Source organism: Haliotis rufescens, unplaced genomic scaffold (genome assembly GCF_023055435.1).
Source record: "Haliotis rufescens isolate VD_foot unplaced genomic scaffold, xgHalRufe1.0.p SCAF_30, whole genome shotgun sequence".
NCBI classification, from domain to species: Eukaryota; Metazoa; Mollusca; class Gastropoda; order Lepetellida; family Haliotidae; genus Haliotis; species Haliotis rufescens.
Genome location: NW_025964002.1, coordinates 4,891,184 through 4,915,477, shown reverse-complemented (window position 1 = coordinate 4,915,477; position 24,294 = coordinate 4,891,184). Strand labels below are relative to the sequence as shown.

The window sequence follows — 24,294 nt, the reverse complement described above, 5'->3', positions numbered from 1 at the left end:
AGTAACACAAATGCAGTCATTGACCTGAACAGTAACACATTATGTCATATGCAGTCATTAACCTTGAACAACAATACATATGCAATCCCTGACCTGAACAAATAACACCAGTATTGTTATTATTTTCTACTTGAATAAGACTTGCTTGGTTTTTTTGTTGTTGTTGGTTTTTTTGTTTGTTTGTTTTAACGTCACACTCGGCAATACTCCTGCTATATGACAGCGGACAGTGAATAATCGATGATACGCATGATGATACGATGATACTGGGATACGATGATACGCATCAACCAAATCAGCGAGCCTGACCACCCGATCCCGTTTGTCGCCTCTTTCAACAAGCATGGGTTCCTGAAGACCTATTCTCCCCGGATCTTCACGGGTCAGACTTGCTTGGTAAACGTACTAGAACAAACAGTGAAATAAAAAAACTGTGTTCATAACAAACTAGGACTGCTTCCTTACCCTGTACAACAGCTGTGTCGGCTTTGTCAGTTCAGCATTCCTCAAGAAGGGAGAGAGGAAGCGGAACAGGTCAATCAACAGTTGAGCATACATTCCCCAGCCCTGAAACATGGGAGTTACGTACATCAACAACGTGAAAACTCATCTGAGATGATTGTTTGTTTGTTTGTTTGCTGTTTTACGCCACACTCAGCAATATTCCAGCTATATGCAGCGGTCTGTAAATAATCAAGTCTGGACCAGACAATCAAGTGATTGATATCATGAGCATTGATCTACGCAATTGGGATACGATGACTCGCATCAATCAAGTCAGCGAGCCTGACCACCCAATCCCGTTAGTCGCCTTTTACAACAAGCATAGTAACCTATTAAGGCAAGCATGGGTTGCTGAAGACCAATTCTACCCGGGATCTTCACGGGTCTCATCTGACATGAAACAAGAAGGCAACTTATTAATGATCAAATTCCATACACAGCAATGGTACCTACCCTCTGTTGAGGTGTGAGGGCCAGAAGCCGACCGATGAAGACACGGTGAGAGACCAGCTCTAACCAGGCATACGCAAATCCAGGGGCTTTCCCAGGCCTCAAGATGTGGAACACATGGCTGAAAACAAACTCCAATAGTCAAGAGATGGGTGAGGGAAGTAGCATATCTTATGTAAAAGCGTCAGGGAAACCAACACTGACTTAAGAAATTGTACTTCTGTCATAATTGACATAAAACCTATTCAGATAGTAGAAGCATAGTCTTGTGGAATCAAGTTACAGACAACCATATAATCAAACTACAGTGGTACACACAATTCCACGTAAGAAAGGTGTCTTACCAAAATGCTGCCAACACTTGAAAGTTGATGCTCTCTAGGATGGGTTCTGGTGCATTCAACTCAATGAAGAGCATGATAAAGATGCGGTGATAAGGCAGCTGCTGGAACTCCGTGTACCGGACTTCATGGTCCTGAAGCAGCACACCAGCTACTATTCCCAGTACCTGCAGAGGGGACGTCCAGTGTGAGTGAAGGCAATATATATACGGATGTGTGAGTACGAGATGCTTCTTTCTTTGATGTTTAATGCAGCACTCAGCAATATTCCAGCCATATGACGGCAGCCTGTAAATAATCGAGTCTGGACCAGGCAATCCAGTGATGGATATTGTGATCCACGCTGTCAGGGTACGATGACGCGCCATCAACCGAGTCACTTAGCCTGACCACCATCAATTTGGTCGCCCCTTATGACAAGCAAAGGTTGCTAGGGACCTATTCTACACCAGAATCCCATATTGGGATGTGGGGATGTGGGGATGTAGGGATGAGAACCTGCTGTGGAAGCTAATGGTTATCTAGAACACAGCAGACAGCAAGGTTCAACAAGTAGTGTCTGTTGTAAATCGCACAGAACAACTCATTTTCGAGATGAACCTACTGTTTCAAGTTCCAGATGCTCAAAATCGATTCAACATCCATAAAGTTTATTGAATCGGAATGTGCAGTTTGACACTGCTAAATTGAAACCACGGTTGGTTGAACTTGACAACAAATGACATGAATGCTTTCATAATTGTCGTAGGAATGAGTGATTTTACTCTAACATGTAGTTTGGTTGAATGGTTAAATTCAGGGATCTTTTTGTGTAAGTTTGCAATCATTGTCCTGACGCTACTTAATTTATTCAACACCAGACAGAAAGGACAGATGCCCCAGTGCAAATGATCCTCCAAATTGAAAATGAGTTTCTTGCAGCGGATTGTTGGAAAGTACACAACACTACTGTTTCTATTCTACATACAACTTGCCCATGCATTGTGACACAGTAGACAGAGCGTCACAGTATGTGATAGAGTGCTGCCAAATGTTCAACTGTGTTGAAGTTACCCTAAGTCAGTGAGGGCTTCAGTCCCGCCCTTTTAACTGCATATAGGACCCACAACACAGTTTAGATCATTTACCAAGAAAAATCACTCAGAATCAATGAGGAATAAAAAATGTCATGATAGAACCATCCTGGAACCACAGATCAAAATGCTCCATGTCAATCTGCATACACCAGAAAGGAAAAGCTGCAGGAAATCGAAAGCTCTGGTTTCAAAATACAGTCGAACCTCGTTATATTGAACCCCATTAACTCAAACGTACCGATAACTTGAACCCTTTCAAGGTTCATACAGATAAGGAATACTAAAATTTCAAGACTTTTCAAGGCCTTCAACTGTCATTTTGAAGGCTTTCTTAATTGGGTTATAAGCAGCATCTTGTACATACTTTTCTGAATTTCTAGCTTACTATATATTAGTCGTAAGACCTATGATGCAGTATGAACATCACAAATGTTCAAATAAGATTGATTTTCACAACCAACAAATAAAATAAATTAAGTCTGTCATGAATTCTTCAAGGTCTTTGAAACAATGTAAAATCTATCACTGTAATTATTCACAATTAACATCCTTGGTACATAACTATAGTTATTGTGTGTTTTAATACTTTTATTAACAAGGTTATATCTTATCCTCATTGTTCTACATGGATGTAACCACCTCAGTGGTCTAGTGGTAGAGCGTCTGCCCGGAGAGCAGAAGGTCCGGGGTTCGATTCCTGGCCGCATCATAGTAAAAGACATTAAAAGATGGTACTTGTTGTTACCCTGTCTGGCGCTCGACATTAAGGAGCTAAAACAAGGACTGGTCGGCTCGGAGTCAGTATACTGTGTCTGAGTGAGGTATTCACGTCAAACTGCGGCATTGTATCTCAGTGTGCTAGCACTATAAATCAGCATCAGTCCGGACTAGCACAAGCACAAGCACAAGCACACACACACACACACACACACACACACACACACACACACACACACACACACACAGTACATGCACGTCGCTATATCAGTGCAATAATCTTGGACGCGACGTTAAACCCAATTTCACCTTACCTCTACATGTATGACAAAACAAGTAAACATGAACAGGTACAAAGCCAGTCCTCCTCCCCACCTTGTTGAGTAGGTTGATCTTGGTGACCGTGTTGGTCGTATCCCCCGAGTGTTTCACCAGCAGCGCAATGAGTCGGACAAACGCATCCAGTGTGTGGAAACACTTGGCTCTGATGAGTGTAGGGCTTGTGTGGGTCTGCTCGCTGAGAGCCCGGTAACACAGGTCAACACACATCTCGGTACACAGGCGGAAGAAGCGGGTGATCAGATCATCTGTCTTCAGGATGCCTTGCTGGTGCATCTAACAGAAACAGAAACACGTACCTATTACTATAGACTGAAAGAACAGCTGACCAGTTTGTATTTTTTCCATATTGCTGTATGTGAAGTTTTGATAGTATGAATCTTACATTTTCTGTCACAAATAGAAACTGGTTTCTTTTAGCGTATCAAGAAGCAGAGTTTTGAAAAAAGTTATATATAATATTTGACCTACTGCAACAGGTAAGGATGAAAATAAAACAGCCTCATAGAACTAGGCTATGTTCAGAACAGTTATTTGTTATTGCACAATAGTTTTACAGACATGCAACATTCATGTCAATTTTAGTCAAAGATCAAACTGTTAGATTCATACATACATAAACTTTGTGCCCTACTGCAGAGTTGAATGCTAGTGTGTTAATGCCTTGACTGCAGGTTGTACATGCATGATTATCTAGTGTTGTCTGCCATGCAACTCAGAACTCACGTGGCCAGATTGTTGTGTAAAGGAGAAATAGGAGGTACCACTATTCTCTTGAAGAGACAAAATGAGAGGACAGGTTTAGAAATGTCACTTCAGTGCCCCACCAAATAAAATCCTGCAATTATAATGATACCCAGACATATTTTGAGGCATAATTCTGATTATTTTATTATCAAAGTGATGAAGAGTGATAAAAGTTGTATTGATACTATCTTATTTGTTCAAACCTACAATGCATAATTTCCCCATTCCAACAGACAAATCAAATAATCTGGAAGTAGATTACAACACCTCTTACTGCTGCTTGTTCCACCCTACATGATCACACTATGCATGATTCCAATAAATTGTAGCAATCCTGAATTAAGGATAAATTACAATTTCCGAATTTTCCTACCAATATCATTTTTGCAACACTGAAATACCACCTTTCCATTTCCATATAGTGCTTACAATCATTTAAATCTTTGAATCTTCTTGATATAAATCAGCACATCATATACATAATATGACAACACACGATACCTTGGAGAATAGTGACAAAATACCAAGATTGACAAAGAAATTGGCCTGCAGTAATATCCTATTCATAATGATGCACTATCGGTCCAATCCTACTGAAGGGCACTGAAATGCTGACAGGATGAGTGGTATGGTGTGAGTGTAAAAGCAGATTTCAAACCTTCCATCACGGACATGTAAGTCACTATGAGAGTGGTGTGCAGGCAATGGTCACTATGAGCTGCTGTCTAGTAAATGGGTGAGACATGAGGGGTTCAACCACAAACAAAACTGATCGTACCACCTGCTGAACAAAAGCAGAAAAGGCCTTTGTGCTGTCCCGCCCAGCTGCAGGGGAGTGGTACATGTTGACCCACTCCCTCAGCAAATACTCTGTTTTCTCGTTCAGGCCTGGGGGGTCGTCAAACTCTCGCGCTTGGGAGATTCCTGACTGCATCATGGATGTGGGGCCACCTGGTGTTCGATCGAGGAGTCCTCCATCACTGTTCTGACGGATAATCTCAATCAGTGTTGAGAGGCTGGAAGTAGGTAATCACTGAGTGAGTTAGTGAGTGAGTATGGTTTTACGCTGCTTTTAGCAATATTCTAGCAATATCACATTGGGGGACACCAGAAATAGGATTCACACATTGTACCCATGTGGAGAATTGAACCAGGGCCTTAAGCATGACAAGCGAACGCTTTAACCACGAGGCTACCCCACCGCCCACTATACAAGCATGACTGCTATGAGGTATAATGATATGGTGGGGCAGTGATATGATATGTATCCCGATACTATGGGTGCGATACAATCGGTATCCCAATGTAGTATTTATAATTCATAACTGGATATTTTTTTCTTTTTGTACATGAATCATTTTTATTCAATTCTAGAGAGGGAAGATGGGATATTGTAGGACAGTTTCTGTTCTGCCTCATATCACGATACAATTCTGTATTGCTGTATCGTTACACCACTAATGACTGTCGAGATGCGTCTGTCCATCAAAGACTTAGTGAGTGAACAACTGGGATCTGACACTGTAAATCAGGACATTCTCATCCATTTAATGCCAGTGACACCATGACTAAAAAAGTGATGAGGTGAAGTGTAATGGGACTTAACATTGTGTCAATGTTTGCACTTAAATAGCGACAAAGGTGACAATGAAAGCAGAGAAGTAAATGAATGTTGTTTTACACCACCTTCACCTACACTGAAGCCATGTCAGGCCGGACGGTACTTTACTCAATCTGTATGACACAGAGACTTGTAGATAGGGTCATCAGGTCAAGATAAAACAGTCAATCAGGTCGACATTCTCAACAATAGATCCCTGTTTGGGTTTATTCTTATCACAAGCATAGAGGAAAAGGGGCTAGTCTTCCTTGAATACCAGGACATCAGTATTGTGATCATTCGTCAAAATAATTGTTTGCAATATTTCAGCTATATGGTGGTAATCTGTAACTAATGGAGTCTAAGGCACAATCCAGGGATTGATATTGTGGCCAATAATTCCATGCCGGTACGATGACGTGCTATCGATCCAGTCACCAAGCCTGACCACCTGGTCCATTTGGTCAGCATGTTCTAACCCAGAATCCCCATTGGGCTCAAAACAAGTGAGAAGTGGCTATCGACTGCATAACTGTCAATACCTAGCCACAATGAATCAACATTCAAGACAATGACAGATAGTCTGGCATAGCCTTCTAGGAAGACCTAAACTCTACACTCAGCATTCTGTGCATGTAACAAGCTCTCTTTATTGTCCTACTTACCCTTCTGGGTGTTGTCTTGATCGGGACGCAATGGCACCAAGAGCTTCTATTGTATTGTAGAAATCAGCCTGAGGATAAGAAAGCCGTTACACCATAAACTTCACTTCATAAAGCTCCAGTGTTAGTCTCCATTTATCTACATTAACACCAAAAGGTGGGAAATTTTCTGACATTCAAACCATACAGACCATCTGGCAAGGAATCAGTCTTGATAAGTGACAATGACAAGTCGCCATGTACACAATGATTTTAATTGACAATCTTTCACAATAGATTCTGTTTCTAACTGGCATTTCTTTTTTTTATTCCAGCCGTTCTTTTTTCAAGAAATGTTTTGACCTAGTCATCTTAGTGTTACGTTCACAACACATGGTTGACATGACTGCTGCCTTCAAATTTCACGCTAGTCAGCTAGTCAGCGACTACTGACTTGTGCTGAGGACAAGTAAAAGTCTAATGATGGTGGTCCTCACTGACCAGTTGTACATGGAGGCTATAATTCTGAATCAGTTCTTCTTGCTTCAACTTTCTACAAATTGGAAATGGTTGACATGACCTGCGGTGAGGCTGCACTGACCTCACTGACGGAGCTGTTGTGCTTGTCATCGATACAGAAGCGCTGGACCAGCTGCATGGAGAAGGAGACGGCCACGTGGTTGAGTCCGTTCTCCATCAGCTGGGACAGGTACACGTCGTACTGCTGCAGGTTGACCAGGCCGCTGCGGATGAGGCAGTCCACTGCATCTATGTTGTACTTGAACTCGTCACGGCACTGGATCAAGCATCTGCAGACAGGAACAGTTGGTTACAATGTGTCACTTGAGACTGAACTCCATTATACATTAATAAAGACTTTGGCAGCATCTTCTCAGAAAGAGGTGAGGTGAAATGGGGTTTAACGTCGCGTCCAAGATTATTGCACTTATATAGCGACGTGCATGTACGTGTGTGTGTTTGTGTGGCTGCTTGTACTAGTCCGGACTGATGCCGATTTATAGTGCTAGCTCACTGAGATACCATGCCGCAGTTTAACATGAATACCCCACTCAGACACAGTATACTGACTCCGAGCCGACCAGTCCTTGTTTTAGCCCCTTAATGCCGAGCGCCAGACAGGGTAACAACAAGTACCATCTATTAACGTCTTTTGGTATGACGCGGCCGGGGATCGAACCCCGAACCTTCCGCTCTCCGGGCGGATGCTCTACCACGAGACCACGGAGGAGGTCCTTCTCAGAAAGAAATAGCTGCTGAAATCACCTACAGGGTGAAATCTTGAAATTAACAGAATTACTGTGGATTCATGTGGACCTATGTTTCTTTGTTCAGTTTTGGATACTCAACTCACGTGACATCGTCACAATTCAGTGGACTGATGATTCTAATAATCGGCTTCTATTTAAGGACAGATTTTAGACAAACCAAACCTATATAACTCAACTCAATTCCAGGTGGGGACTGATCGCTTGGAGATTGTCATGCGAACAGTATTTTAGGCGTGTCATTAATTGGAAATTATAGCATCGATTATATTGACTCAGTCAAATGTATCACAACATATTGAGGTATTGATTAATAATAAACATTCTTTATTCTGTATCATATAAAGACTCCCTATACACAAATGTAGACCTGCAATTGATCAATTTAATGCTAAATGTGAACTAAACTGATCCAATAAATGTTTAGAACTGAATCTTTTGCTTTTGCCTTTTCATCGTCCATCTTAACCATGGTAATCTCAATAATCTTAATGCTCAAAATGAAACATCTCAGTACCCCAATCAAAAGTTGTACATTTCCACTGTGACCTCATGTACTGACCTTGTGACCTCCTTGTTGACCCACTGTGGCCCATACGCCCGGGCATCCTGTAGTCCTTTCAGCACCACAAGATGGCACTCCCTGAATCGGAGCAGCATCTCCTGGTCGGTATTGGTCAAGGAGTTCATGGAGTACTGGTCCAGCAAACCCTCCACGGCCTACAATACAACACTCACAGATTGTCCCAGCAGACAAAACAGCAACTTTCTCCATATGACGACTTAGCAACTGACAACTCATTTACACAATGCTCTAAGAATGGATAATTACTGTGTCAAATTCATATCACATTGTACTCTTAAAGAACCTTTGTTTCAAGTCAAACATAAAGCAACAAAATCAACAACTAGACCAGTTTGCATCCTGCTAATATTCAATTTCGACTTGACTTGCTGCCAACCTCAACATGTTCTGCTTCGTACCTTCTGAAGTAAAGCTATAGCTGTAACAATCTCTCTGGAGTTCCTGGCAAGGAGGACAGCCTCCAGCAGACTGTGAAGCTGGGACCCCATGGGGCTGCCAGCTGGGATACCCATCATCTGCTGCAGATGCTGCTCAATGTCCCGGGCAATCTTCTCATAGATCATAGTGATCTCATCAGGTGCATAAGACTGAAAGGAGATAGAAATATTCACAATCTCTCTTCCTTCATGTAAAAAAACGGCGTAAAAACCATACTCACTCACTCACTCCTTCACGTAAAGAAATATTGTTCATATCCTACTTAAGGCTGAAAGAGACAGAAATATTCACAATATGTTTTCCTTCATGTAAAGAAACGTTGTCCACATCCTACTTAAATTTTGGTCAAAGACCAAATCACAGACAAATACTTAACAAATGTAGATTGTTAAAACATTGTTGTTTATTTCTTACTTTCAGACAGGAGACAGGTATATAGACAAGGCTTGCACTTACTGGTGTAGGTTTTGAGATTCCGGGGGGGAATGTGGCATCAGTGAGGGGCAGGAAGCCAGGGATGTTCCTGGCAAACTCGTCATAGACGGCAATCTGCTGGGGCGTCACTCCTCCCACCTGAACAACAAACACAGTGGTAGAAATCAGTTTACTTCTTTCAAGGATATTTACAGTCTGTGACTTCTAATAATAGGCAAAAGTGTTTCAGTTGGCACATTCCAAAAGCACTACTAAATCGCATTGCTTCCTTCAATTAGATCATCAAATAGGTTCATATTTCTTAAAGTGAGTGTATTTACTTTGGCCGACAATCTGCTACCATATTACAAGTTGTATATTGTCAAGTATAAAGGAATTTCTGTCCTATGTTTGTCACTTGTACAACCCAGACTGTGACTTTAGCCACTCGACCGAAACCCAAGTAATATTCAAGTAAAATTTTGTTCGGTCTGGCAAGTGAACAATAGTCCATGTACCACTAAAGTATACAGAACATGATGCTGAGAGATGAGTTCGGGCAAGTGGCAAGTTTTGACCAGGACTGCAACTCACCTTGAGTCGAATCTGATCCGGCATTCTCTCAGCTTGGTAGGGCAGAACTATAGGATCACAGTACCTTCTTCCCTCGGATCTGGCATGTTTCCTCAAATCAAACTCCTGCCAAATCAAACAAATTCCTTTATAAAGAGTCTCAAAATACGTGATAAGAACATACAACAATTACTGTGAACAATGATAGGTCAAGTCACTGGGAGAGTTTGGGGCTACCTTTTATCTGGGGTGAAAATCTGAAGTTTGTTTTGTTCGTTTGTTTGTCGTTTAACACCGCACTCAGCGATATTCCAGCTATACGACAGAGTTCTGTAAATAATCCAGTCTGGACCAGACATTCCAGTGATTGACATAATGAGCACTGTTCTATTCAATTGGGATACAATGACATGCATCAACCAAGTCAGTAAGCCTGACCTGAACACCCGATCCTGTTAGTTGCCTCTTACGAAAAGCATAGTTGCCTCTTACAACAAGCATGGGCTGCTGAAGACCTATTCTTACCATGATCTTAACAGGTAAAAAATCTGAAGTACTGTTATAAGAAGTGGACTGAAAGATGAGTGAAATGAGATAAGTGTTGGTAACTTACAGTAGCGAGTCTCTTATCCATCTCTGGGATGGCCCTCTCCACTGCAGTCTTCTGTATGAAGGCACAGGCCAGTTCAGCATTGTCCTGGGCCACAAGGGTGGCGGCTTCTTCAATCAGGGTCTTCTGAGCTTGGGTGGCACCCTATACAGCAAACAGTTCACTCATGACTAACTGTACTACATGAAGCATATGCTTATCACAACTATGGCAACACATCTTTAGTCATACCAACAATCCGTGTAGTTCATATCGACACAAAACAACTATTTCAACATCACATTTACATTAGCAAAGTCTATACACTTCTTAAACAAGAAAATTCTGGGTAAAGATATGTAACAGCTACAGATGTCTTACTCTGAGTGTGGCCATGAAAGCATTCTTGAGGTTGTTGTTAATACTGATGAAGAGGGGCTCCCTGCATGTGATGAGGGCCAGTCCGGCAGTGATGTTGCGCACCATGTAGTGTGCCGCCGACCTCATCCGCATCTCCTCGGGGTCCAGGGCAAAGTCCTGGCAATCACATATTACAGCTTGAAATTGAAGCATAACTCTACAATGTCAATAATGTCCCTTTCTTGACTTGACCATAGCACTTTCTGGACAGCATCATGGTACAAGTCCCATTGCAATTTTTTCTGCTAGAAACTTCTTCCAGAATGCCATGCTGACTATGACAACTAATATCATCATCCAAACACCTTTTATGGATCAAACTGCCCTCTTCTAGACATATATCAAAGAGAACAGTTTCCACATAGAGACTTATGATTCTAGTTTTTTATCCTAAGAACATAATAAAAGTCAACAGGACAGACAAGAGATCAAACATTGAGGACTCTTAAAATCTGAAAAAAGAAACAGCTTATGCTCTCGAACAGCCAGAGATGTAGTTGAACTGACAGAGTCAGGATGTCACTGCTACGTACCTTCCTGACAATCTGTTCACATGTGGTTAGCGCTATCTTGATGGATCTCTCCACCACGGGTGGCAGTAGCTCCTGCACAGACCTCTCGATGGCGGGCCTCACATACTGCTTCAGCTGCGGGTTCTGGTGCAACAGAGCAATCTGCAAAACAAACACATTAATCGTAACTGATTTGTCAGTACAATCTGCATACATGGCGTACAAGTCAGTCCAATGTTAAAGGTATCATGAGTGAGTTAATATTTAACATCACATCGGCATTATCTCAGCCATGTTGGTTGGTTGGTTTGTTGTTTAACGCTACACTCAGCAATATTCCAGCTATATGACCGCGGTCTGTAAATAATCGAGTCTGGACCAGACGATCCAGTGATTAATATCATGAGCATCGATCCACGCAATTGGGATCGATGACATGCATCAACCAAGTCAGCGAGCCTGACCACCCGATCCCGTTAGTCGCCTTTTACAACAAGCATAGTCACCTTGGGTTGCTGAAGACCTATTAAACCCCGGAATCTTCACGGGTCCTCAGCCATGTAGTGAAGAGTAAAGGTATCATGAGGACTGGCAGAATTTTTAGGCTTTTTAGGGACATATATACATGTGATTATCATTCAGACTAGTATACATTTTAGTTTAATTTCTAAAATTTAATGTACCTTGTATAATTCTGCAGGTTGTTCATACTGAATATTATCCATGTTCAAACCATTATAATACATATTCTACATTCATCAAAAGTAAAATCAATATCCCTAATGGAATAATCTGCCCATAGTGGTGAAGATATGAAAGCGGCATCATACCTGATCATTGATAATGATGTGCTGAGCCAGGCCTGTAAATGATGACGCATTGACATCATGGAAACTGTATGTTGGTTGTGGCGGCAGGTTTGGTGTCGATACTGGTGCAGTGGACGTAGGTGTAGACATGGTTGTTACAGATGTCACAATGGGTGGAGGGATAGACATAGATGTGAGGCTAGGCACGACAGACTCTTCCGCCGGTGGGAGTGGCGTACCGATCTGGGGCTTGGGTGCAGATAGCTGGCACTCGATTGTTGGGAGTCGCATTGGATCTTTTAAATAATTGGTGGGCTTCAGTTCCTAAAACATGAAACAGATAAATATTGACAAAGTTCATCAATAACATGATGTAATTCTACAGTAAACAAATGTCATCAGTCCCTCTGAGAACCTACTATGTATAAAGGCAGGGATTTATCCAGATCTGCTCAGAGGCCGATCAAAACCCAAAATGATTTAACTTCATCATGAATCAACAAATATTTTCAAACCAAAACAACTTAATACTGTCACTTACATTGATATCAAGTCCCAGTGTTTTACATGGCACTTCTATTTCAAACTTGAAGCTGTGACTTACATTGATATCGAGTCCCTGTGTTTTACATAGCATTCTATTTCAAACTTGAAGCTGTGACTTACATTGATATCAAGTCCCAGTGTTTTACATAGCACTTCTATTTCAAACTTGAAGCTGTGACTTACATTGATATCAAGTCCCAGTGTTTTATATGGCACTTCTATTTCAAACTTGAAGCTGTGACTTACATTGATATCAAGTCCCTGTGTTTTACATGGCACTTCTATTTCAAACTTGAAGCTGTCACTTACATTGATATTAAGTCCCCGTGTTTTACATAGCACTTCTATTTCAAACTTGAAGCTGTCACTAACATTGATATTAAGTCCCAGTGTTTTACATAGCACTTCTATTTCAAACTTGAAGCTGTCACTTACATTGATATCAAGTCCCAGTGTTTTACATAGCACTTCTATTTCAAACTTGAAGCTGTCACTTACATTGATATCAAGTCCCAGTGTTTTACATAGCACTTCTATTTCAAACTTGAAGCTGTCACTTACATTGATATCAAGTCCCAGTGTTTTACATAGCACTTCTATTTCAAACTTGAAGCTGTCACTTACATTGATATCAAGTCCCAGTGTTTTACATAGCACTTCTATTTCAAACTTGAAGCTGTCACTTACATTGATATCAAGTCCCAGTGTTTTACATAGCACTTCTATTTCAAACTTGAAGCTGTCACTTACATTGATATCAAGTCCCAGTGTTTTACATAGCACTTCTATTTCAAACTTGAAGCTGTGACTTACATTGATATCAAGTCCCAGTGTTTTACATAGCACTTCTATTTCAAACTTGAGGTTGAGTTTGAGGTCTGGCTCCATGTGGAGCTCAGCTAGCACGTTCATGATGGCCATGGTCCAGGGATTGGGTGGGCGGAACACCTGAAACACACGAGTATGTCAACTTTAAAACACAAACACAACATGGAATGTACAGCTGTCGGCAAAGTTACAGCCATATCAAGGCAGGCTATAGGTAATTAAATCTTAGTCAGATTTGCCAATGGTTTATCATATGCCAACAGGTTATGTCGACAGCCAGCTGTCCACTCCCTAAGTCAGTGGGCACTTATGACAAGGCATGTTCTGCCTTGGAATGATTAACCTTAGTCAGCAAGTAAACCAAAAATGAAAGAGTGAAACATGTGAGCCTTACCTTGCTCTTGGAGCACGACTCTAGCACTTTAGCACTGAAGGGGACAACGTAGAGTAACTCCTGCGCACCCTTCTGGTAAGCTTCATACAACAGGGCTTTCACATCAATATCCTTGGAAAAGAAGAAAAATAAAATCACTTCAACGAAAATTCAAGGCAAATATGCAACATAGGAAACAACAATCAATCACTGACATGCATATTTGTATATATACACGTCAAAATAAGGGAGCATCATAGATATCAATTATGCTGTGATCTTAGCCAATTGCCTGAAGCCAGTGTCCAGTAAAATTCTGTTCAGTCTTGTAAGATCAGCTACTAATAGTCCTGATAATAACCTTAAAATCTACTGAACATGATGTTAAGAGCCATGTACAGAGCTAGTAGACCTAAAATGTTTTTGGCACAGGTTAATTATGACAATGTAGTGAATGTAATTGGAATTGTTATCATGAATGTTGACAGGTGAAAATAAAAGATGCTGATAATCTAAATGTCAACAATATCATATAGAAAATCATAAAAAGAAATGAAGAATCATGGCTTAATGATTATTTGTTGTTTAACACCGTACACAGCATCATTCCAGCTATATGACGGCGGTCTGTAAATAACTGAGTCTGGACCAGACAATCCAGTGATTGACATCTTGAGCATCAATCCATGCAATTAGGATACAATGCCATGATTCAACCAGAGAGCCTGACCACCCGATCCCGCCTCTTGCCACAAGCATGGGTTATTGATGACCTATTCTCACCCAGATCTTCACGGAAAGGTTTAATGATTCATGCTGCAGCATTATTCCTGTGCGGTGAAATGTCAAGCTTATCACCGGTGTACACAGTCTCACATAGATTGTCAAGAATTTCTTCATCTTAATTAAACAATTAATATATTAAACAGTGCATGAGTTGCTAATACTCACAATCTGTAAGATGGGTTTGTTCTTTCCTAGTGTGAGCATTCCCAACCAGTGACCCAGATTTTTCAGCAACGTTCGGTCTGAAAAGTTAGCAACACCCTTGTCGCTCCTTAACAGAACCTGTAAACATCAACATGTTTTGGTTGTCATACATGGTTACATGAATAGCATCCGTACACATGGAACAGAAATGATTCAGTTCACTGTCCCTCCAGCATCAGATAATTGAACATGGGCAGAAAAACAAGCATGTATTGAAGTCAATAGTAAAGGACAGCAGTTTCCACAGTCGTAGAGCTATGACTGCCTTGTGAAATTAGGTCAGCGAAACCTTAAATAGAATTCCAGAACAAAATGTCCAGTAACTTCGATTTAGATTTTTTAACACTTGTGAATATGTGTCATTTGACATCTTCATTTATCATTCTCTGTTTAACCATAGTGAGGTGAGTTGAGTTTAAAGGCGCTTTTAACAGTATTCCAGTTGTCAGCTTGAAGTGGGAGGAAAGCCCGAATTGATGCAGGCTTCAGCTATTAACCACATTGGTGAAACCCAGGAGCATGGGTATGGTGCTGACAAACCTAGAAACATAATCGGGGCAAACCGGGACTCAAACCCACACTCAGAGTTCTGGCATAAGCAAAGACACAACTCTGTGAACTGCGACGACGGGGCCACCCGTGCCCCTACATGTACATCTTAACTGTAGGGATTTATCCAGGGTTCCATAGAAGCAGGCAAATGGGGAAACAACTGTTCAAAACTGTTAATTTTTCATGTTTGAATTTTCATATTTTAACACTGCAGTCGATACTATGATGTAAAATTAGGCCCCTTCCACTTTTTCGGTTCTTATCAGTGAAATACAAGTTACCAAGCTGTTACATTAGTTATAACTATATAAACATGAAATAGGAACTTTTTTATTCTCATTTTGAAAGTTTTACTAATAACTCCTGCAGACTGGGGCCAAATATCAGCCTCGGCAGGACAAGCAAAATCTCTGAACTGAGGACGGGAAGGACAAGAGACTGCACCATGCAATATGTTGAATCAAACCTTGATGTTCCTGAAAGTTTCCTTGATGACAGTCTGTGTCATGTTGGGTATCTGCAGGACGTCGATGAAGCTGGAGTAGAGTGTGTGGAAGTTGGGTTCAATGCTGGCTCTTTTCATGACCAGGTACTGGGAACACCATGGCATATACTCCTCTCCCACTTGCTCTTTCAGCTCCTCGCCCTGCAACAACCGGAATGGGGGTTAAAATGAGTGAATGGGGGTCACATCGAGTGAATGTGGATCACAATGTGGGAATGTGGATCACAATGAGTGAATGTGGATCACAATGAGTGAACGTGGATCACAATGAGTGAGTGTGGGTCACAATGTGGGAATGTGGATCACAATGTGGGAATGTGGGTCACAATGAGTGAATGTGGATCACAATGAGTGAATGTGGATCACAATGAGTGAACGTGGATCACAATGTGGGAATGTGGGTCACAATGAGTGAACGTGGATCACAATGAGTGAACGTGGATCACAATGTGGGAATGTGGGTCACAATGAGTGAATATGGATCACAATGTGGGAATGTGGGTCGCAATGAGTGAATGTGGATCACAATAAGTGAATGTGGGTCACAATGAGTGAATGTGGATCACAATGTGGGAATGTGGGTCACAATGAGTGAATGTGGGTCACAATGAGTGAACGTGGATCACAATGAGGGAATGTGGATCACAATGATGGAATGTGGATCACAATGAGTGAACGTGGATCACAATGAGTGAATGTGGGTCATGAAATGCCTTTTATACAAAAGTAAATGCTGGTTATAAATTTGAGGCACTTCTAATGAACTCACAATGTGTAAATATTCAAAAGATGTCATAAAAATCCTTTAAGCCAGATTGTCATAAGACATAAGCTAAAGGTAAACAACAAATCATAAACTCTGGTTGGATTATAATGTACTTAAAAAGTCAATGATAGCATCATATAACATTTACAGTAAGCATTAAAGAGATTGGCAGCAATTAAACCCATCTTATCAGAAACCTGGTAAATCTCATTTGAAAATCCAACCATCATAAAATCAGGCTGATTTTTTGTTGTTTAACGCCGCACTCAGCAATATTCCAGCAATATTCAAGCTATATGACAGCGGTCTGTTAATAATCAAGTCTGGACCAGACAATCCAGTGATTGATATCATGAGCATCGATCCACGCAATTGAGATAAGATGACATGCATGAGCCAAGTCAGCAAGCGTTAGTCGCTTATTACGACAAGCATAGTTGGCCTTTTACACCAAGCATGGGTTGCTGAAGACCTATTCTACCCGGAATCTTCATGAGCCTCATTATATCAGAGATCCAGACAAACATATTTCAACATACCAAACATCATACAACAGTATTTCAGAACCTCCAATGATAAACAAGGGAAACATGACGACCTGAAACTAAAATCTTGACACAGCCTGAGCACAAGCAGCTTGTCTCACCTTTGGTTGCATATTTGCCAGGGACAGATTGTTAAAGATGAAGAAGACCTTGTCTTGAAGTGACTCGGGCGGCACAGCTATCTCCTCCTTCCCCTGTCCCGCCAGCAGGGTATCAATGTTGGTGGCAGTAGCGATGGAGGGCTGCACAAACAGTAGACACAGACATTGGAGGAATGTTAAAACATCACAGATGGTATATGCACACACAAAGCCACTTGATTGTTTGTTGTTCATGTTGCACTGAGCAATATTCCAGCTATATATATTGGCAGTCTAAATAATCAAGCTTGGGCCAGACAATCCAGTGATTGACATCATGGGCATCGATCTACGCAATTGGGATATGATGACATGCATCAACCAAGTTTGATTGTTTGTTTCTTAGTTGTTCAATGCCGCACTCAGTAATATTCCAGCTATGTGACAGTGGTCTGTAAATAATCGAGTCTGGATTAGTCAACCCAGTGATTGATATCTTGGGCATCAATTGGGATACAATGACATGTATCAACTAAGTTTGACCACCCGATCCTGTTTTTTCACTTCTTACACCAGGCATGGGTTAATGAAAAACAATTCTAACTCAGATCTTCACGGGTGCACGAGTGCTTCAATATCAACTCTTTCAGTGAAAGGTATTCAAAATTGATCAATTTCAGTTGTGCAACTTAGAGACATGACACATTTCACTCCACCGACAAGTACACTTTTTGATATGATTATCCAACTACCTGTGGAACATTCCGGAGTATCATATATATATACTTACAAACAGTCACCCAAAATTATTTATGGCAAGTGACAACGTTGTTGAAGGTGATCACATACAGCTTCACAGCAGCCTTACCTTGGAAAACGCAGGTCCTGGTGTCGGTCTGGTACTGGTGGTGTTGACCGTAGTTGTTCCAGACCCCGCCCCCGCGCTTGTCACCACAGCGGTAGCAGCCCCTCCCCCAGACACAGCTCCTTCTGTGGTCCTGGCAACAGGGTTATTGGCTGGCTGTACTGGGACAGGCGTTCCTCCCATTGTTGGGGTGAGGGTGCCTGAAGTTTGTGCCATTGGAGGAGGTTCCAGGGACCGGGCACCAAAGTCAACAAACTGGGGGATAGAGAAGTCAGGTTAACAGGCAGCTAGCCACAGAAAACAGTTTGCCTACACAGAGGATAAGCCTGGACTAACAGAAAGTAAGCCTGACATGGTATTTAAACAGAACCTTATCTGTCTGCTTACCCTAGTTTTAATATCTAGATTTAAAAAAGTAGTTAAGAAACACTAAAGGAGTGCCTCAGTTTCAATGAACACAAACTAAAGACTAGTGTGAACATAGTCTCCTCTTATGATTGAAAATGGAAGTCCTATTTTTAGAACTATTCCCAGAACATCCTAACAGGATACACCAAGGTTAGGCCTCACATATAGTATCAACAGTATGGTAGTTAAACTGAAGATCTACCAATGCGGAATAGTGAATGAAGAGTCAGTTTGATTTTACGCCACTTTTAGCAATTTTCCAGCAATATCATGGCGGGGGACACCAGAAATGGGCTTCACACACTGTACCCATGTGGGGATATCAAACAAGCGCTTTAACCACTAGGCTACCCCACCACCCCATCAGTGAGGAGTAAGGATTGTAGCAAGGGAACATTAACACATGTAAATGGTGATATGCCAGATACGTGTGTGTGACTGCTATGATATGATGTCAATGGGAAACCCCCGATGCGAGGTTACCTCCAGGAGATGTTGTCAATGAGAATACCCCAGATGGGCATGTGACGAGGGAGAAATGTTTACCTCAATGAGATGCTGGGGAAACTGCTGGAAGTGCTGTATTGCTGCCAGGTGCTGACAGTACTGGGGGTAGTCCTTTAGTCTGAAAAATGGACACAACAACTCAAACAACAGTGTCAATTTCAAAAAACCTTCCACATTTTATGGTCAAAAGTATGGAAATGCCAGAAGATATTCCCTGATATCAAGAAAACACATACAGGTTCAATATAGGAAAATATTTCCACGCGTTTGAACTTCTCCCTCCTTCATTCGTTGGATGATCACAGAAGTGACAGAAACCTAATATCCCCAAAGGGAGCCGCAGTGTACATTTGATTTTTGAGTAATGAAGTTAAAAATGACTGATGGTATATCATATCAAAATTAACTATCTAACCTGTTAGTCCAAATACTGCTTTTGTAATTCACATTCATTTTATTTCTTTATCATATTCTAAGTTGTCAATGGATGCAAGTGCTGATGACACAGCAATAACCACTCTCACTCATTATTACATTCTAAAATCATGAATCTAGCAGCAAGTACCTTGTTTTGAATCGGTCTAGAGCAGCAATTCCAAAATAATACATCTTGCTCCCATATGGTTTTCTCAGTGCCTCCAGAATATACCTCAGTGCAATACCAAGGGTCCAGTATCTGAAACAACAAGGGTTCTGACTAAACATTGTTGCATGAACAGCTGACATGGTACAATTACACAATTACCTGCTCTAATAAACTTCTCAAAAGAAGTTAAGAACCACCCATTTTTTTCATGTTGAAAGAGTCAGGTCCTTAAGTTCTTTTGGGTAGTATAATATCACTGGATATAAATATCAAACCTCTGTGGCCAGCAGACTGATGAAACAGCAGAACCCAGACACTTGTAACTAGATTTACAGATGGTGGAGGAATATCATGTCTATTTATAGGCAACCACTGAGCTGGCACTATAAATAGACATGCAGCCACTTAGAGGTCAATCAATGCTGATGAAACATTGTGAGATGGTTGAAACAACACAGGGTTTCTCATCCTTCCAATACTTTCACTTATATTGCAGAAACAACAACAGGGAACTACAACATTTAACATCTGATAATGCCAATCAAAACAACTCAATGTACATAACTACAGATATCAGCTGTTAAAATCACCTTGATTTGTACCACAATGACTACTGGTTTCAGAGCAATTGTTAGGAAGTGGCTACTCACGTGACAATACCCTGTTCAATAATGCCCCCAAAGAGTACTGCTGTGGTGTGAAGCTCCCTCTCTGGGTACTGGGGGAAGAAGCGGTACTCCTCAAACAGGTTCCGCAACATGCACGCAAACACATCCTGCAAGAGAGAAGATAGAATGTCAGACACAAGGTGAGGTGTACAGATATGTCTTCTTTGCTCTAAAAACTGTGAAAGAAATTCACTTGGAAAGTTAGCAGCTTATGACACTCATACTAAAACCTTACTACCTAAAAAAGCTCAAGGAACACCTTCTTTCACATTACTAAAGTCAATTTGTCATGCCATGACAGACTAACTTTAGTAGCATGAAATAACCGGATGGACCCAAACCTTTTTTGTAGTTTATCAACTGTTTTACATTCTGTGAACCAAAGCTTGAAAAATAGTTACTTTAACACATGTTGCAATCTTTAATGCCTTGTATATGTTGTATTTATTTAATGATTAGACGTAGAGGAAGTTCCAAAGTAAAAGTAAAAGTATCCTAATACAAACTTAACAAATGTTATATTTGGGAAAACACTTTCTAAGTGAAGTACAGATTCTATTACTTTCTTGGGTTCAGTCCAGTCCGTGATTCGAACCCACACTGCCTGAGTGAGGCACCTATCGCCAGCTCACAAAGTCAGTGATCTAACCCACTCAGCCACTGAGGCTTCCACAACATCAAGTCCGACATCTGGTAGTCTAGATAATGTACTTTGTGTACCCCTCTGACAAGTGTAAATTGGCATGGTACCCATAGGTGAAAGCTATGAACACACAATGCCATTTAGAAAGTGGTCAAATGTAACAAATGTTATAACACTTTCTAAGTAAAGTACAGATTCTAGTACTTTTGGGGGTTGAGTGCCACACAAGATTTGAACCCACACTGCCTTGATTGGTATTGTGTGATCATATCCAAATACAAACTTCTGTTTCAGGTTTGTCTTTCACCCACCATTATGTTAACAAACAGAGGAGATCCATGGTTCACAGGCCTTGACCATTATATCACTGAGTGATGCCTTTATAGTATGTTTCCTAGGTGTCATAATCAATATTTGCCATCTTAAAGCAGAAACAAACTACTGCCATACATATGTGAAAACCAAGAATATTTGTCACAACCAAACTCTTATAACATGGAATAACATGGAATAACACACTATGTTCTGCATTACCCTACCCTTTCAATCTTGTTCTGTGAGTCCTTGAATCTCTTCAGCATCTCCAGCACTTCATCTATGGACATTGTGGGGTGCGGAGGCTGGTTGTAGATCTGCTGGAAGTATGAGTTGGCCTTGTCCTCCACTTCCTTGCTGAACTGCTGGGTCATCTCAGGGAAGATGGTGGACATGTCCCCTGGGGGGCCCGCTGGAGAGGAGGAAGAGGGATACATACAACTAGGGGTGAAAAAATTCATCACCATCGTGAGTTTTTCATGCAACGATACGATAGATACATTGCTGTCATAAGGAACTGTGTGCGTCATGGAACTTAACAAGACAATGGGGTTGTCAGAAGGTACAATGTTAGTTATGGAGTGAGTGAGTGAGTTGGGTTTAACACCACTTTTAACAGTATTCCAGTTGTGTCGCAGCGTGTCAGTCTAATGTGGGAGGAAAGCCCGAAGTGATGCAGGTCTCAGAAATTTACCACTTCGGTGAAACCCACGAGCACAGGTATGGTGCTGACAAACCTAGAAACATAATCGGGGCGAACCAGGATTTGAACCAACAATCATAGGTTTCTGGCATGCCCAAAGGAAGCAAATCTGCACAGAAAATCATGGTGCCTTAAGACGACTGAGAGTTATGGAACTTAGTGAGACAATGGGGTTGTCAGAAGGTACAGTGAGAGTTATAATACTCAGTGAGACAGTGGGATTGTGGAAAGATACTGAGGACATTATGGAACTCCGCAAGATATAATGATCCTGGGAACAATCAAAGAATGTAACTTGGCAAGACATATGGTAATGCCTTACTTCCAGTGGGCCTTGTGCTGATCCTGTCGGCGGAGGATGCCCCTTGTTTCACAGCCACCTGGGCACTCAGATTGGCAAGGGAGTTCACTGGGTTCCTCGGGGGACCCATGGCTGTCGATATTGGGGTCTGGAAACCTAGATCTGAAAAGGGATGAAAAGAATACTTTGCACATCTCAAAACCACACCTCAAGTCACTGCCATACCGTCTGTGAAGGTCGATGCAAGCCTCTGGAAATTATCTTAAGTTAAATATAACACGTTGTGTTTTCTTATTCTAGGAGCAAATGGACACTGTCCTAGATTCAACACATAAACTAACAGGATGTACTCAGCCAAAGCAATCAACAAGTAGATATAAAGATAACCGAACAGTCCTTATCAGAAAAACAATTTATGTTGCATTGAGACTACTTCACACCTGAAACAACCTTGTGTATACCTCAAGTAAATACAATCATAATGAAGGTTTAAGAGGACGCGTCAATCAAGCAATATTCCGATGTCATCTTTCTTGTGACTGACATGAAGAGTGAGTGAGTGAGTGAGTGAGTGAGTTGTGTTTAACGCTGCTTTTAACAGTATTCCAGTTATATGATGGCGTGTCAGCTTAATGTGGGAGGAAAGCCCAAAGTGATGCAGGTCTCAGACGTTTATCACTTCGGTGAAACCCATGAGCACGGGTATGGTTCTGACAAACCTAGAAACATAATCGGGGCGAACCGGGATTCAAACCCACAATCATAGGTTTCTGGCGTGTCCACAGGACGCAACTCTGCACAGCGAATCGCAGCGCCTGAGACGACTGGGCACCCCGTGCCCCCCTGACATGAAGAGGTATTCTGTTCAAGAAATTTCACAGTGTCAAATGGAGTACTATAATGCCTGAAAAATATCTTTAAATATTTTCAAAATTGATTCCGACTTACTTTGAAACTGGGACGACAATGACTGAATGGGGTTGAATGCTGTGTTATTCTGTTGTGAGATTCCAGAGAAGCCTTTGGAAGGAGAGCCTGGTGCAACAGATCCAGCCAGTGACTGAGGAAAGCCTGAAGATCCACCTGCAGGAAATGGTGTGGACCCCGACGGAAACGGCGTCGATCCCGACGGAAATGGAGTTGACCCACTTGATGGAAATGGTGTTGACCCACTTGATGGAAATGGCGTTGATCCACTGGAGGGGAAAGGTGTTGACCCACTTGATGGAAATGGCGTTGATCCACTGGAGGGGAAAGGTGTTGATCCACTAGAGGGGAAAGGTGTTGATCCACTAGAGGGGAAAGGTGTTGATCCACTAGAGGGGAAAGGTGTTGATCCACTAGAGGGGAAAGGTGTTGACCCACTAGAGGGGAAAGGTGTGGATCCGCTAGAGGGGAAAGGTGTGGACCCACTTGATGGAAATGGTGTTGATCCACTTGATGGGAAAACAGATGATCCAACACTTGTGGGAAAGGCTGATGACCCAACACTACTTGGGAAGGCAGACGATCCAACACTGGTAGGGAAAGCTGAGGAGCCACCACTTGTTGGGAAGGCTGAAGAGCCAACGCTTGTCGGGAAGGCAGATGACCCAACACTTGTAGGGAAGGCAGATGACCCAACACTTGTGGGGAAAGCTGAGGAACCAACGCTTGTGGGGAAAGCCGAGGAGCCAACACTCGTAGGGAAAGCAGATGAACCAACACTAGTAGGAAAGACAGATGAGCCAACACTTGTGGGAAAGCCAGCTGATAGTCCTGTAGATGGGAATGCTGTGGATCCGCTGGATGGAAAAGCTGACGATGCACCAGTAGTTGGGAAGGCTGATGTGATCCCACTTGTAGGGAAGGCCGAGGAGGCCCCAGAGCCTACTGCTGACTGTGTGGGTGGTGCCAGAACATTGCCAATGTTAGCAAGGGGATCCATCTGTCAGAAAAAATATGATTATTAGTTACCATCTCACACATCATCCAAATGAAAAATCTATATATTTACCACGCTTTTAAGTTAAGGAATTCATTTTTGCAGAAGTAATATTCTTTATCTATGAATGCCTTGCTGTTGTGTATT

At 41.7% G+C, this 24,294-nt stretch overlaps 1 protein-coding gene across 8 annotated transcripts in view; it reads right to left on the bottom strand.

Annotated features, from left to right (window-relative positions):
• Positions 1 to 24,294, bottom strand: part of LOC124116283 (CCR4-NOT transcription complex subunit 1-like) — a 47,201-nt gene that overhangs the window by 5,205 nt on the left and 17,702 nt on the right. For 5 of the 8 annotated variants that reach the window (XM_046477547.2, XM_048380435.1, XM_048380434.1 and 2 more), the window contains exons 18-44: positions 23,172 to 24,150; positions 22,245 to 22,385; positions 21,444 to 21,631; positions 20,244 to 20,368; positions 19,573 to 19,683; positions 19,047 to 19,125; positions 18,096 to 18,347; positions 17,249 to 17,389; positions 15,798 to 15,977; positions 14,741 to 14,857; positions 13,811 to 13,921; positions 13,402 to 13,536; positions 12,064 to 12,366; positions 11,255 to 11,395; positions 10,683 to 10,838; positions 10,326 to 10,466; positions 9,734 to 9,838; positions 9,182 to 9,298; positions 8,686 to 8,874; positions 8,264 to 8,421; positions 7,017 to 7,224; positions 6,440 to 6,507; positions 4,953 to 5,190; positions 3,464 to 3,703; positions 1,299 to 1,462; positions 958 to 1,075; positions 466 to 567 (exon numbers count right to left, since the gene is read on the bottom strand). In XM_046477547.2, the coding sequence (XP_046333503.2) occupies positions 466 to 567; positions 958 to 1,075; positions 1,299 to 1,462; positions 3,464 to 3,703; positions 4,953 to 5,190; positions 6,440 to 6,507; positions 7,017 to 7,224; positions 8,264 to 8,421; positions 8,686 to 8,874; positions 9,182 to 9,298; positions 9,734 to 9,838; positions 10,326 to 10,466; positions 10,683 to 10,838; positions 11,255 to 11,395; positions 12,064 to 12,366; positions 13,402 to 13,536; positions 13,811 to 13,921; positions 14,741 to 14,857; positions 15,798 to 15,977; positions 17,249 to 17,389; positions 18,096 to 18,347; positions 19,047 to 19,125; positions 19,573 to 19,683; positions 20,244 to 20,368; positions 21,444 to 21,631; positions 22,245 to 22,385; positions 23,172 to 24,150 (5,007 nt within the window). The remainder of the gene's footprint in view (positions 1 to 465; positions 568 to 957; positions 1,076 to 1,298; positions 1,463 to 3,463; positions 3,704 to 4,952; positions 5,191 to 6,439; positions 6,508 to 7,016; positions 7,225 to 8,263; positions 8,422 to 8,685; positions 8,875 to 9,181; positions 9,299 to 9,733; positions 9,839 to 10,325; positions 10,467 to 10,682; positions 10,839 to 11,254; positions 11,396 to 12,063; positions 12,367 to 13,401; positions 13,537 to 13,810; positions 13,922 to 14,740; positions 14,858 to 15,797; positions 15,978 to 17,248; positions 17,390 to 18,095; positions 18,348 to 19,046; positions 19,126 to 19,572; positions 19,684 to 20,243; positions 20,369 to 21,443; positions 21,632 to 22,244; positions 22,386 to 23,171; positions 24,151 to 24,294) is intronic. The other 3 variants (XM_048380431.1, XM_046477553.2, XM_046477556.2) reach the window with 1 other exon arrangement.